At 49.7% G+C, this 14,998-nt stretch overlaps 1 protein-coding gene across 1 annotated transcript; it reads right to left on the reverse strand.

Annotated features, from left to right (window-relative positions):
- Window positions 1-481: 481 nt before the first annotated feature.
- Window positions 482-14,535, reverse strand: MLEC (malectin). Its single transcript, XM_007183966.3, has 5 exons — window positions 14,118-14,535; window positions 8,320-8,498; window positions 7,424-7,600; window positions 7,260-7,317; window positions 482-6,105 (listed from the first exon to the last, which is right to left on the reverse strand). Exons 1-5 carry the CDS (start codon window positions 14,347-14,349, stop codon window positions 5,876-5,878), a joined length of 876 nt encoding a protein of 291 aa, XP_007184028.1. The 5' UTR covers window positions 14,350-14,535; the 3' UTR covers window positions 482-5,875.
- Between the last annotated feature and the right edge of the window lie 463 nt (window positions 14,536-14,998).

Genomic DNA, 14,998 nt, shown 5'->3' on the forward strand with positions numbered 1-14,998 from the left:
CTTCATGTTCCTCAGCTATAAAACGTGATGGATAAATTATAGGAAAAAAAAAAATCCTTCCTGCTCTTTCTGCCCCTTCCCTTGTCAACACTGACAACACATCAGAAAAGGAGAAAGCAGAGAAAACCGTCCCGTGGCTTAGTCTGTCCACAGGCTATCGTGGAAGCTGAGGGGAAAACGGCAGGGGAGGCAGCAGGCTCAGTGTGCCTTGGAAGTGAAAGTGTCATGGCCTGGTGTTCCAGTGAAAGTGGAAACAAAACAACTGTTTATTTTTTCTTGAATGCGCTGCTGGTTGAAATGGCCGTGCAGCATTTAACAAAACTCCGTTCCCTTAACCAAACATCCTGGTAAAAAGAAAAGAAAGCTGCCAGATTCATCACGGAAGAACCCTTAGCAGCCAAGAGAACCCCTGGGTTTCCCTCTTCCCACCCCATCACGTCACTTCTTTGCAATCAAGTTCAAACTCAATCCCGACACAGAGTGTCACTGCAAATTGTTTATTAAAACACAAAGCAATGGACAGTGAAAAACATCCTGATTTTTTTACTTTTTGGTGGGAGTAGGGTGGGGCATGGAAGGGGTAGGGACAGATGGAGACAGCCCAGAAGGAAAGAGCTCTATCCACCCCTACAGCTTTCCCGGGCCAGCCAGGTTCAAAGCCCCTCAATCACATCTCACTGTGTCGCTGGAAATGCGTGTTGTGGCTACAGACAGAGAGTAGGTCTGGCCTCTGCAGGGAGAGGATGGGAATCTAGAGTAGGAGCTACGGGGGCTACTAAGAACTCGACACTATCGTCCAGTACTTGGTACAGAATAGAGCAGCCAGGCCCGATCCAGAGGGGCGGGGTTGGTTACCTGACGAGCCAGGTTAGGCCAGTAGTGGTTGAAGAGGCTGCCCTGAGCTCTGAATGGGCAGCTGGTCCAAGCATGGGAGAATTTGGTGGAAGGAAAATCCAAGGAGGGAACTAATCCAGGGTCAAATTTCTTTTCATTCCCTGGATCATGACATACCAGGGAAGACAGGAGTCAAGGATGTCTCACTCCTGGTTCTGCCATAATGTCTCTCCCTGCCAACTCTCCCCTCCCACCTGGCAACTCAACCCTCCTTTCCCGACAGTTGTCCTTTGAAAGGACGGAAAGCACACTTCAGATTGTTGTTGTTTTTCCTCGTACTGAAATAAAGCCCCGAAGCTCAAAATAGAGGTGAGAATGGAGTTCTGCTTTTCCTGGTGCTACGTGCTCCCCTCTCACAAGACTGCCTGGATGCAAGAGGTGCCAGGGCCCTCTTTGCCAACGCCAGCAGGCACTACTGTTTCCCAGGCTGCCAGCACAATCCTGGCTCCTTGTTTTTATACTCCTGGGGGGGTGGGGAGGGGGGAACCCGTCCCAAGAGATCCATCCTGCTCTTTTCCTGCCAACCCAGCCAGGCCCCAAATCATCTGCCCTTATCCAAATGATTTGGCAGCCTACAGCCAGCTCGCCAAAGGCAGCTGGGCAAGGACAAACCAGATCGGCAGCAAGCCACCCATGTACAGGGAAGAAACCGCCCTCACTGGGAAGCGGACCCATTGGTGCCTAGTCTTGTAACAAAATGAGGAAACCTAGCCCTCTTGCCCCAGGAGAGGTATAAATACAGAAAGAGTCCTAGCTTGGACTGAAAGGGAAAAATTACTCTGATCTCTCCGAAGCTTGAACGTGAAGGCTTCTTTGCAATTTTCTTAGAGCTCTTTGATCCCTAATTACATCTTCCCATAGAAGAAAAGCAGATTCCTTCTCTGGTTTCTGAACCGATCCTGGGTGTTTCTGGTTCTGCTTCTGCACCATCACTTAGCCTAGCCCCAGGCTCCTTCCCCAGGGGCCACAGCGGAAGGAGGCCCAAAGCTTACCCTCCCTCCCCAACTTGTTTTTTTAAAACAGGAGCATCTATTCGTCTCTCACTCTGGAAAGCTCACCTGCTCTTCTAGGTCCTTTTGGAGAGGCATGGAGGACAGTATTAATGTTTCCACTTGATGCCATTAAGGCTCCTCGAGGCAAGAAGACACCTGAATTAGGTCAGAGCCAGCCAGCAAAGGGGAGGGGGAGGAAGGGACCGTGAGACCCCCTGCCCAGACCTGAATCTAGAGGGAACGCCCACCCTGGCTCAGAGCAGGAGAGGACAAGGCACTGTGCTGACCGGGTAGGTCCTTCCCCAATCCCCAGGGAGGGTCGAGAACCTGCTGATTCTCCCCCTGTGCTTCCCAAGGTGAGCCAATTTCTAGGGAAAGGAATATAAGTGCTAGGAAAGGGAAAATACTGCTGCTGTTTTCTGAAGTTCAACTGAGATTCTAGAAGCCATGGCCAGGCCTTCTCAGGAGAGGGCAGAGGCAGGATATGGAGGAAGAGAAATTCCTTAAAACAGAAGCTTCTCCAAAAAGAAAAGAAGTCAAATCACAATTCTAAAACTAGATTAAACAGTTCCCAGGCAAAGAAAGGGGGAGGTAAACTTAACTCAAACTTCACCCCATCTCTTCCAAGCCTAAGTGACCTCTACTGTGATCCTCCAATCAGGCCAGTATCTCTTAGGCAAACAGTGGGAACAAGAAAACAAGATCACACTCTCAAACCAAAAGGTGGGCCTGCAGGCCCTGTGGTCCTCCTGCAAGTCTGACACCACTGACACAAAGAGAACCACCTTTCAAGTCACCAGAACGTAAGGTAAACACTGAGCAGCTTCTCCTCAATAGTGGAGGCTTTTTTAGAAAAACGTATCTGGTTTAGGGGACATGGGTCCCAAAGATTGTTTCCTGGCATGATGTTCCCGTCAGCATGAGTGAAGCCCCCAAAAAGTCTGATTAGAGGCCAGTTGGTCCCTGACCCAAATCAGGGGTACACTGCAGACTCTCAGCCCACCTCCCTCAGACATCTTTGCCCAGCCCACCTGGAAACTGAACCCAAGCCACACTTCTGGCAACAAGAGTTTCACCTTGGCTGTCTGCTCTTGGCTTTGGCCAGCTGGGCTCAGGAAGATCTAAAACCCTAGGACAAGTGTGGACCCAGTAGAAGAGCCCAGGCCTCTCCTTCCCCACACCTAACGGGCGTGACTTCTCACCTCCCCAACCCCAGCCAGACTCCCCTACAGCGCAGCCTCTCAGCCCCTAGCACCAGCTCAGGATACAGACGTGGGGACAAACAGTGCAAAAAGCAAAAGATGAACAACAGAGTGATTCTTGATATACACAATACAAAAATAAAAATAAAGAGTACCCCATCCCCACCCCTTTAACCCAAACTTCATGTACCTATATCACCTTGAAAGAGCCAAAAAAAAAAAAAAAAAAAAAACTTTCAAGTTCAGCATCACTAGCCAACCGTTACCAGCCCTGGGCAGCTCTGTGAGCTGGGTGTGCTTGGCTCCAGGGGACTCTACCCCAGCCCCCCACATACTTCTTCCTGTTTCCTCACTTCCCCTTTAGTTTTTGTGAGCCACAGAAAGATGTTCCTTCCTTTCAGACACAACCAAAGAGGTAAGTGCCCGTCCCTATCCCTGAGCTCAGGGGGAAAGGGTGGGCTGGGAAACAGAGGCAGAAGCAAAGCTGCTTGGCTTACAGTACCGTTAGGAAATGGCCCCAGGAGCCAGGGTTTCCTTCTGAGACTCTGAGTCACCGAAGGGAAGGGTTGAGGTGAGGAGGCGGGGAGCCCTCCTTCCTCAGAGAGACCCAGGCAAACTAATGAACAAGGCAAAATGGAGGCAGCAAGTCCTCCCGCATCCTGTTTACTCCATTGGCAGTAGCCTACGGCTTTGGAGAGCTGTGACGGAATGGGACTCGAAGCCCCTGTCAGAAGCCCAATTAACAGTCAGGATGTCCACTGCCCAGGCAGGTGGTGCCCAGGACCAAGGCTTCAGGACATCATCCTGTAACGCAGGGAGCTTCATGAAGCACTCCAGAAGTGTGCCTCCGATTATAGCTTCAGGCCGCAGCTGTCCAGCTGCCTGACTCAGTACCCAAGTATCGAGGCCTAAGTCACAGCTGAAATAAAGGGCTACGACTCTCAAAGGACTAAATGCTGACCTGGAGTAACTCATTAAGAACCAAAACCCAGGACATGGGCCCAAGGGCTACTTACTTTGTCACATAATGAGCAGTTCAAATATATGGAGCTCTTAGAAAACATATCCAAAGAGACAAACTCAAAATTAAACGCATTCTAAAAAGACAGGCCTGGCCTGAGATTCTATGCTGCTCCAGCCCAAGCATAAGCTAATCCTGCGGCTTTCCATCCACAAAATTCCTTGTAGCTTGGCTGGGTCCTCCCTCATTGCTCCCCTAACTGGGAAAAGGATGACAGGGACCAGAAAGGAGAGGAACAGGGAAGTCTCACTTCCTGCAGAAATTTTCCCAGGGAATTCAAGACAGACACTTAGAGGCTAAGGGTGGCTTCAGAGCTGCCAGGACTATGGCTGACTGGCAATCTTTCAGCCCCGTCACATCAAGAACCTGGCTGAGACTTGGACAAGGAAATGAAAGGACAAAAAGGGCACGCTATTAAGGTCAGTGAGAGGCGTCACTGGGCCAGATACAGACAATCAGTCTAGCTCCTTGGGGCAGCTCTAGGCTTAAACCAAAACTGGTTGAACCGTGACATGGAAGGATGTGGGAATAAATGAACATCAGGTACTAGATACTCTCAACAGTGGTCAGTCACTTAGTAGGGCTCAAGTCTCCGAGGTTGCTCTTAAGTTATGCTAACATAAGCCTTTTCTGATCCAAAGACCAGAAGAGACTTTTAAGGTCAAGTGTTCTGTTGCTGCAGGCTGGAAAGCATCCCTGTCCCCTGGCAGCAAGACCCTACAAAGGGGCCAATAAAAGAACTGCTGGGTCAGGTCCTCCTGGCTGCTGGCTCAGAGATCCAGGGAGGGAGGTACCAGTAAGGTGAGGTGGTGGAGGATAAGACATTCAAGCAGAGGGAACCCCAAATCCCTATGTCTCCTTCCCTTCTTGGCAATAACTTAGCAGGATGGTTGAGAGAGAGATTTCAAATGAGCCAGGTTCAGAAAAAAAGAGAGAGAGAGAGGAAATCAAGTCCCCAACAGGCACTGAAATCAAAATGATTTGTTTGTGGTAAGAAGTCAGAGGCAACTTGAGGACCTGATATAAACTAATCGTCTCGGATACCAGACAGTTCTCTAACTGGCACATGTCAGGGAGACAAGCAATGACAAAGCTCAAACACTTAAGGTGGAACCATCATTGGGCTAAAACCAGAAAGGCTTCCAAGTAAGGAAGTATCTACTTTTCTTTCTTCTTTTTAATCCCCCTTCCGTTTTCATCTTTATCATACAAATTATACACCTTCACACACACACACACACACACACAAACCACACACACTTTGAATCCCAGGACATCTGAAAACTTATCTGGACATAACTTCATAACATACCCAACTCCCAGCGCTAGTCTTCTCAGGTAAGAAGATGACATTTCCCTGCTGTTAATTTCTAACCTAAAAAAAGGAACCGTGTCTGCTCTGAGTTCAGAGTCCTTTCCACTGCGTTTACGGACGAAGACCCTGGACCAGGTAGGATCCAGTTTACCCTACGTACCCTGGAGAGGAAAGAGACGGCTGGGGGCCACCACAAAGAGAGAACTAGGACTGGAGCAGGTCTAGGACCAGGTGGTGGATGAGGGCTGCTCTCTACTCACTCCGCCTCTTTTCATCTCCTTTAATTGTGTGTGTGTGTGTGTGTGTGTGTGTGTGTGTGTGTGTGTGTGTGTGTGTGTGTGTGTTTCGTTTGTTTGTTTTTGTTAATCACGGTAAAAAATACAGAAACCCAAACCAACATGTTTGGTTTCTTTCCCACACCCCTCCACCTGTTCAGGATGGTGATTTGTTCTCACAACCGGCAGAGGCAGAAGAGGGTTGGAATGAAGACTCCGAAGGCCACCAGGATGGGAAACATGAGGCTGCTGTTGTCCGAGGCATAGGGGTTGGGCGTGCGGGGGCCCGACTGCACCCGGTTCTTATTGGTCTGTCTTTTGAGATTAGACCCTTCATCGTATTCTTCTTCCTCCTCCTCCTCTTCTTTCTTCTCCAGTCCTGGATGAGGCTGCAGCTTTGGTACATCTGACGCAAGAAGAAGAACACTTTTTAAGTAGGACCCATGGCATTTAAGTGAGGCCCTTAAGGACAGTAAATGAGTCACAGTAAAGAGACCCTGTGACCTAAGCAGGATCCACAGGAAGAAGCAGAAACAGTTCCCAGCCTAGAGAACAGCAGATTGCTGCAAACATTTGTCTTCTTTAGATTTAACTAAAACGTAGTAAAAGCCCTGAGCACAGAGAGGTTCACTATCTCCCCTTCCTGTCCTACTTCTTCAGAGCCCAGAAAGAACCAGATTGGACAAGGACAATGACCCGACACCCAAAGATTAACCTTTTCAAACCTCTCCTCCTCCCTCCTACCATCCCACATTTCCTTTTGATTCACACAGTAGTCAAGGAAAAGCTGATCCACAGAGTTGTGGGTTCTCAGCACACACTACTCCTCTGTTCTCTGTCCCCTCCTGAGAGACTCTGGCTACAAATCAGTTTGGTGGCAAGACATCCTCTGGGATGTCAAAACAATAGGATGCGAGCCTCGGTGCATCCAGGATGAGGTGGGGAAAGGCACAGAGGTGGGATGGGGGAGAAAAGTCACTAAGACAGAAACCTTCTCTGCAAAAATCAGCCTGGGAAAGCTGGCAGCCAGGACCCTCAACCCTGAGAAAGAGATGTACTCTCAGGCTGGATCCCAAGGACAGGGAGACATTAATAAATGAAGTTTTGCTCAGTGCAGCCCAGCAATGCTGCACTCTCTTGGAGCACACCAAAACACTCAAGGACCCTTCCTTCTGCCTTTTTCTTCTTTCTGCCCCCAGGACACAGATGTCAAAGAAACAGAATAAGGATGAGTTCTAGGCAATTCCAAATGACTACAAGGCTCAGGGAACACCATAGGTAACATTATTAATCCCAATTTACAGTAGGGTTAAAGGATTTTGTCCAAAACCAATCCGCTGATTAACTGGCGGCAGCAAGATGTGAACACAGATCTTACTCAGAAGCTTATGGCTAGCATCATGCTACACTTCACCCCCGGCCACCGGACTCTGGGTTCCCCACAATCTGGCTTTAAGTATTAGTGTTTTCAAAAGAGCGATCAGCTCAACCATCCCCCAAGGGCTTCCTCAATCATATCCTTCAGACCACGTCAAAAAGCAGATCAGAAACACAACTTACCATCCACTGTCCCAGCCATGATGTAGAGTGCACAGACTTTGGGATTGTCATAGTATCCCTAGGAAATGGGAAACAGCGGTCAACCCCACACAGCAGCAAACATCCCCCCTGCACCCATCCTTCTGAGCTCGTCCTCAGCTGTGAGGGCAGAGTAGGAGCATTACCTTGACAAACTCAATGTAGAGTTTCCCTGTGAAGGTGGACACCTCCCCCTGGACACTCAGCTTCCCCTTTCTGATGCTCATCGGGATGATTTCATCATGAGCTGTACTGTGCCCAACGCGATCAAAGATATCCAAGTCCTTCACCACAACATGGCCATTCAATCGCACATCAAATACCTGCCAAGATGAGAAAAGGAGACAATGTCAAAACCACCCGCTTCACACCCCTTTGCCAGTTGGACATCAGGTACCTGCCTGGGCTTCAAGTTCAAAAGTAATTCAAGGAATGACAGGACTGGATATACTCCAGGGTGGCTAGAGTCCTTCACCTGAGCCAAATCAAAGCCATGTTCCTTCACTGTCAAGGTCGCACACTGGCCGTAGGGAACAAAGAATACAAACAAAAAGCTCAACATGGAAAGAAGGAAATTCAGAGGAAGGGACAGGAAAAGAACAGGGCTAAAAACAAGGTGCTGACAACCAAGAAGGGAGAGGCTATAACCAGGAGGGCCTTAAGAGGATTAGTTAGTGGCCAAGAACTAGGATTCTGGCGTAGCCTTCTGTCACCAACCCCGAGGCAAGTTCAGTCATGTAGTAATGGGACACAGCTGGGCCAAAGGAATCCAGCTTTGGGAGCTCCCTGGTGGCCTAGTGGTTAGGATTCTGGGCTTTCACTGCCATGGCCCGGGTTTGATCCCTGGTCGCAGAACTGAGATCCCGCAGGCCCCATGGTATGGCCTTTTAAAAAAAAAAAAAAAAAAAAAATCCAGCTTTTCCTCAAAGCTCATCTGTTCCTCCCTTCTGCGAAAGCGTCTCACACTCTCTGGCCCTTAGCAGAGGGCTATCCGAAAGTGGTAACGTCCCACTGGTCAAGCAGGGGCCTGACCAGGCCTCACCTTCTGCTGGGACTGTGCAAAGTAGACCTCGGCAAATTTCAACACCAGTACGTAGTCCCCCTCCTCCTTGATGGGCACTTCGTAGCCAAAGCTCTCCTCATTGTACCGCTCTGTTTGATACAGGATCTGGTCTTCGGGGTTGGAACGCAGGATTGGCAGTTTCATGCCATAGTCAGAGGCTGGGCACAAAAGACAAAGAGAAACCATGTCAGAGGCAAAACACAAAAGAAGAGTGGAGACCCCAGAACCACCAGAGGCATTTCCAGAGCAATGCTAATAACCCTCCCAGGGGAAGGGGCCACCCCCATTGCACCTGGCTCTAAAGAGACCAGCCACAAAGGCAAGAATCAGATACCCGTTACCAAGGAAGAGTAAAATGAAAGAAACAAAGCACTAATCACCCCAAGAAGCTCCCATAACCCTCATAGCGGAACTTTTTGAAAGCATGTGAAAATGACTTTTCCCCAGCTATATCCAGAGTGATGGGAAGGGAACAAGTCTAACTCATTACTAGGACAAAGCACTATGCTACAGCTGCTGGGCTCCCTGGTGAGGGAGAGCTTCAGAGAAACCTCATAAAACCAGGGGGATGGCCAGGAACACCACAAGACAATTAAGTTCAAAGAATGTTTTTTTTTTCTCATTCAGAAAAACTCAGTCTAAATAAAAAACAGGATATCTGTTAGGAAAGTCATTCTTCATTGTCTTTACTACAAATAAGATACCAGCTTTAGCTGCTTTTTATAATTATTTCATTCAGAAAGTTCCAAGGCTGGTCAAAAGAAATATGTTCATTAAAAAAAGGATGTGATGCTCTCTAATTTCCTTTGGGTCCAAACATCTTACTTCCCACAGACTCATAGAACTCAACCTCAGGCAGGCTCTTGAACTTTCCCCCAGACAAACCGAAAGGAAAAAAAGCTCCTACTACATCCCCAGCACCTGACACAGGCCCTGGCACATACGTAGGCACTCAATATGATTCGCTGACCGAACAAATGGCAACAAAGGAGGTGCCTGCAGAGCAGTCAAGCCATGCACTCCTCTCCATAGGAGGAGAGGCCTTAAGCTAATCAGAGGTAGCAGTGTCTCTCTCACACTATCTCCCCAAACCCTAGCAGGGAAAGAAAATGTGCCACGGTCCTATTGGCACCTCTGGCCTAAGATGCCCAGGTCCAGAGGGAGCCACCTTTCCTATTCCTGACAGACAAGGAATAAGGTGGGGTAATAGTAAAAAGTTCTTACTTGGGTGGGTATCAGAAGAGCCAAAAACTTCTGTTGCCCTCAGCCTGCCCCCAATCTTAGTAGGAGACGGGTCTGTACATGTTTTTCTTTCCCCCACGTTACAAACTATACCCAGGTCTTTCCTCAAATATAAGATTCCACACTCCAGCCCCAGAGATGACTAGCTATGCTTTCCAGGGCTCCATCAATCTATTGATACTTTCCAAACCACAGACTTAGCAGTGATTTCAGTACATGGGCCTAGCCTCTCCTCCACCTTGGAGGAGAAGTCTTGGAATTAAGATTTTAAGACCATCTTCCAATCTCACACGGTGACTCTGAAGACATCTGGCACCTTGATCCTTTGAGTGACGTTTGAGAGCGGTCATCCCGGGAGCTTTATCTTCTGAAACTCCAAGGGAGAGGATCTTTTATCTCTAAGGGAGGTAAAAGAGTAACTAAGAGATCCAATGGCTAAGGTCAAGCCCTCGGAAAAATAAACAGAAGTGTTAACAGTTCCTGTAAGTGAAGGGCAGCGGGGAGATCAGATGGACCGATGAGACAATGAACAGGAAACTCATTGCACTTTTGTCTCCAGACATTTTTTTCTTCCTATTTCTCCTCGAGAAATCAAAGAAGGGGGGGGGGCGGTCTGAGTAGCACTGCAAAGGATGTACTGCCAACTGCCCCAGCTCTGTCCCAGGCTCAGACCACAAACCTGCAAAGATTAAAAGATTGCCAGTCCTCTTCCAACTGAGTTCTAAGAATCTCCCTCTTCCCCAAGGACCGTGATCCATACAAATTTGGAACGGTCACTAGATTTGCTTTTCAGAGACACAGAAAAGTTGTGCATGTGTGGAGAATCATTTTTCCCCCTTTCCAGCATGGAAAAAGTGAGAAACCGACGGTAATGTAATCTGTGGCACTCTCAGTCCCACGGCTATGAAAACTCAGCCATGTGAGCAAAAAACTACTTAATCTTGGAACTACCTTTAAATATTTTCCCAAGTGGCTTTCCCACGAGATTTGCCACAGGCAAAGTTTTGCCCAAGTCCCAAAAGAGACAATAGCAAAAAGGACTTTTTCTCCCCCCCCCCCGAGCCTTTATGCATTCACAGCTAAGTTTCTCTGACATACAGTGTACACACGCAACACACCACTGCAGCTGGCACGACATGGTTCAGATAGTTAACCAAAGAAGGAGGGGGACCAAAGGGCCCACACTATGTCCACAGCTTTTTAGCTCTAGACAATGGAGTCACCAGGTTACTTGAAAAATTCAGCCCAGGTTTGAAGGTAAGATGGGCCTGGATTTGAATCCTGGCTCTGCAACCTACTATGTGATGTGGAACAAGTTGTCTTCTCTAGGTGTTTTCTCACCTGGAAAATGGGGTATCACCTACCTAAATTCTCTACCAGTGAACTGCTCCTAGGAGGGCCTGCAAACAAAGCCTGCCCCTTATGTGGCAGTATAGGAAGAGAATTCTAAGCAAATCCCTTGGCCTTAAGCAAATCAGAGGTAGCAGTGTCTCTCTCACACTATCTTTTCAAGCTCTTATCTCCCCAAAGCCAAATCCTTCCCCAGCCAAAAGGAAAGGGTCTTCGTTAGGTCTACAGAATTAGTCATCCAATGGGCTCAGGCCCCTGGCCAGCTTTTTTCCTCTCCAGAGCCACATTCTGCTCCACTTTTAATTCCATGTAAAAGGTCACTGAGCAAAGAAAAAGATAGAGACACTTTAACCTACTCTGGACAGGAGAACTTTCAGACTCGTGTCACTGATTTCAAAAGCATGACAAGTTTTATGAAGAAGGAAAACAAGGCTCAGAGACGGAAAGCGAATACTTCAAGGTCATACAAATGACTAGCGGGCATCCTTCTATGAAGAGGAAATATCTCCTAAAACCAAGCCAAGTTCAATGCCCTCAAGCCAAATAACCAGGTCTTTTCCACCACAGAGTCAAGAGGAACCCAGAAAGAGCAAGTTAAAAAGAACCTGGAATGCAGAGCACGCCAAAATCCCACACAGACCGCTTCTGAATCACTCTCGGTGGTGGTACCTCCATCTGCTGAAGCACACAGGTTGAAAAAAGCCTTTCCCAGGCTGTCAGCATCTTCTATGAGCACTAACTATCCTCAAGGCAGAAATGAAATTCAATAAACATTATGAAGTGCCTTTGAAAGCAAAAGCCACTAGGTGCCCTGGGCCACTCACAGTTACGAGAATGCTGAACTACAAAGACGCTATAGAGAAACAGCAAGTTCAAAAGCAGGCCAAACTCTTATCTGGATTAACTTGCCAACAAATACCTGAATTCATTCAACGTAAAAATGGACTTTCCTCGCGTGCTAGAAACAATATCACAGGCATGTGGGAAAGAAAGACATACAGCTCCTACCGCAATTAGTATAATTAGCTGCACGAGGCAAGGGTCTCCAAATACCTGGCAACCCTTACCCAAACAGTGCCAGAGAAGGGCAGGCAGAGGGAACCGCTGCACCACCCTTGGTGGTGCTGGCTCCTTCGCACAGAAAGAAACTAGAGAGCTGCCTTCTGAGAGAGGAAGATAAATCACTTCTCAGCCCCAGACCTAAAGCCAGCAAAATGCTACTCGCAGGAGCCCTCCAAGTGCAATGTTGCAACTGGCTGGTCCAAGCTACAACAGCCTACAAGCCGACAACCGCCCCCTACTCTCCATCCACGCCGTAATACTGCTACAATTCATACCCAAATGGACCGCCAGAGTGGAGCAGGGAGCCTCCCTTTATGGAGTGGCAGGGTCTGAGACAGGACTCCAGTACACATGAGCTTTGGTAATTTGGTAAGTCGCATACTTTTATCTGCTACAATAAACTCTTCCAAAGGAACTGCGACCATGAGCCTATTACAGAGAGCCTGGCTGACCGCTGACCAGACCAAAAAACAAAAAAAAAACCAAACCCACCGGCACCAGCAAATTAAAACCAGGATTTCTGAATAAGGGGAGTAGCTGGGGACTAAGCCTGTGTGGTCTTAGCTCCCTCCTCTGCACAACGGACCAAAGAGGATAATGTAACCTATGTAAAGCCTGGTATCTGTTAAGTGAAAGGAACCATCTGCACACTGTCTCACCATGGCTATCTCTACAGGCAAAGTCCACAAACGGTCTCCTTCCTCCCTGCCCACACCCATAAAGAAAGAGGAAGGGTCCAGGATGGAGATAGCAATGACCTCCTGCTATTAAGTCTGGCTTTGGCTGCTGTTACAGCTGCTAGAGACCAGGGCCCTGACTCAGCTGAACCCAGGCTACTGAGACCTACATGCCAGGGCTAAATAAATTCCAGAGCTAAAGACAAACATAGTGCTTCAGAAAACAGCTCTGTGTCCCAACACCCTGACATGTATGGAAGCAATAAACTCCCCAATATAACAAACTCCAGGACACTGCAATTAACTTGGTTGGAAGAACTAAGTTAAACCCTTTAGGAAAGGCAAGAGCCAAATCTGGCATCGTGGAAAAAAGAGTGAGAAAGTCTGTCTCCTACTTTTCTGGAGATGGCATATTGCCAATCTAGCAAGCCTCTGAACCCAGCATACGGCATAAATCTCCTTCCAACACATGAAGCGAGGAACTTCCTTCTTAATCCTGTTTTCCAATCCTACTACCAGAAGAAACAGAGTCTAGAGCAGATTTTCGCAAACAGTGGTCTGCAGATGTCCTACATCAGAAGCCCTGGGTGCAGAAACCTGGGTTTAATCTACAGGTCTGGAATTTGTATTTTTAACCAGCTCCCGTGGCAGTTCTTACACTAACTTTGAGAACTGTGCAGCTCTGTCAAAACTACTGCTGCTCAATCAACTAAGTCAAAATCATTTTTCCCATAAGCTGGAATCACACCTCTCAGGACCACTTAGGGTAGGTTCTCCGCACTCGCAGACGAAATATTCAGACCTTACGCTGGCTGACCCAGCTGACACACCACCAGCCCCCTGTGCAGTATGGTTTCGACATAACCGCCCTCTGGGAAGGGCCTGCAGCTTCTACTTTTATGCACACACATGCCCCGCTCCAAAGGGGATTGGGGGAGGAGGCTACAATCAAACTTTCCTGGCCCATCCTCTTCCAAGATTCCTTTCCATTCTGGCTAAGAATCAAGCCCCGCTCCTGCAGAGAGGGTAAAGAAAGCGGCCCATTTCTGGGTCGGCAGGAATATACCAGAAACTGAGTTGAAAGGAGAGCAGAACCTCCGGGTCAGGGACAGCGATAACCGAAAAACCCGTGAGGCCTCAAGGTGGCAAGAGGCCGCCCTCGTCTTTACTTTCCTAGCTTGGGTGGAGGTGAGGGGTTAAGAAAATGCAGGATGCGAGGTCCAAATATCACTTCTCGCCAACTCTCTGCCTCGACGGCTCTAGGTAGCTTCGAGCCAGTGCCAGGCTCTGGGCTCTGATCGGGTTCCCGAGGAAACTGTAGAGAGAAACTTCGCTCCAGAGACGTGGCCCCAGGGTCGAGGAAGGGGCTCGGGGCCCGCAGCCCTCGGCGTGCTGCGCCGGGCACGGCAGGCCCGGGATCCGGCGGCTCAGCCGAGGGGCTCTCACCTCGGCCCACTCGGCCTTCCAAAGGGTCCTTGCGAAAGTGGATGCCGTGCACGTCCACATGCGCCTCTCCGCCGGCGTTGACGGCCCAAATCACGCTCTCGGGCAGCCCGGCCCCAGCCGAGCCCACCACGCCGAGCCCCGGTCCCCGGAGCGCCGGCAGCAGCAGCAGCAGCAGCAGCAGCAGTCGCCTGAGCGCCACGGCGGCTCCCTCAACCGCCAGGGCGCCCAGCATGGCGGCCTCCACAGCGGGGGGCAGCCTCCGCCGAGCCTTGTCCTCAGCCCCGCCAGGCCGCCCCGGACTCAGAAAAACAGCGCCACGGCCCGCTGTGCCTCAGCCGCCGGAGACATATCGCTCTCAGGCCTACTTCTCAGCCACGGGTGCCACCTCCCACCTCAGGAACAACCTACCCCACCTCCCAGCCCCGGCCACGACCCTGCAGCCAATCAGCACCCGGCCCTCATTAACTACCCACCACCCCGCCGGGAGGCGCCCGCCCATTGGCTGCCAGGCGCGGGAAAGGGCGTGGCTACTCCCAGGCGCCGGCCCAACCATCAGGCACGAGAGGGAGCGCGCGCAGAGTTGGGTTGAAGCGGCGGTTCAATGCGGAAGTGGCGGGGTGCAGCGCCCAGGCGGCCCCGGAATCCCGCAGCTGAATAGGAAAGGGGGCCTAGCGGGGAAGGTTTAGAATAGGGCGCACTGACACGTCGCCAGCACTTCCGGTGTTCCAGGTTTTGGGGACCGAATAGGCTCCCGAGGGGGCGCTGCCGACTTGCCCGCCCCCTTTCTTTCTCAGGGAGAAGCATGAGCATACGCTCTAGTAGGAGACGCAATGATCACTCTTCCGACCTGAGACTCGGCCTTTTTCCCCGCGTGAGAAGAC

The sequence above is a fragment of the Balaenoptera acutorostrata genome, chromosome 13, assembly GCF_949987535.1.
Source record: "Balaenoptera acutorostrata chromosome 13, mBalAcu1.1, whole genome shotgun sequence".
NCBI classification, from domain to species: domain Eukaryota; kingdom Metazoa; phylum Chordata; class Mammalia; order Artiodactyla; family Balaenopteridae; genus Balaenoptera; species Balaenoptera acutorostrata.

What these genes read in the sequence shown, in the direction of transcription:
- MLEC (XM_007183966.3), bottom strand. Translation starts at nt 14,349, where the DNA reads ATGCTGGGCGCCCTGGCGGTTGAGGGAGCCGCCGTGGCGCTCAGGCGA. An exon ending in GGAAGGCCGAGTGGGCCGAG is followed by an intron (nt 8,499 to 14,117) that starts GTGAGAGCCCCT and finishes TTTTGTGCCCAG; the next exon opens with CCTCTGACTATGGCATGAAA. An exon ending in CATGGCTGGGACAGTGGATG is followed by an intron (nt 6,106 to 7,259) that starts GTAAGTTGTGTT and finishes TTCTTGCGTCAG; the next exon opens with ATGTACCAAAGCTGCAGCCT.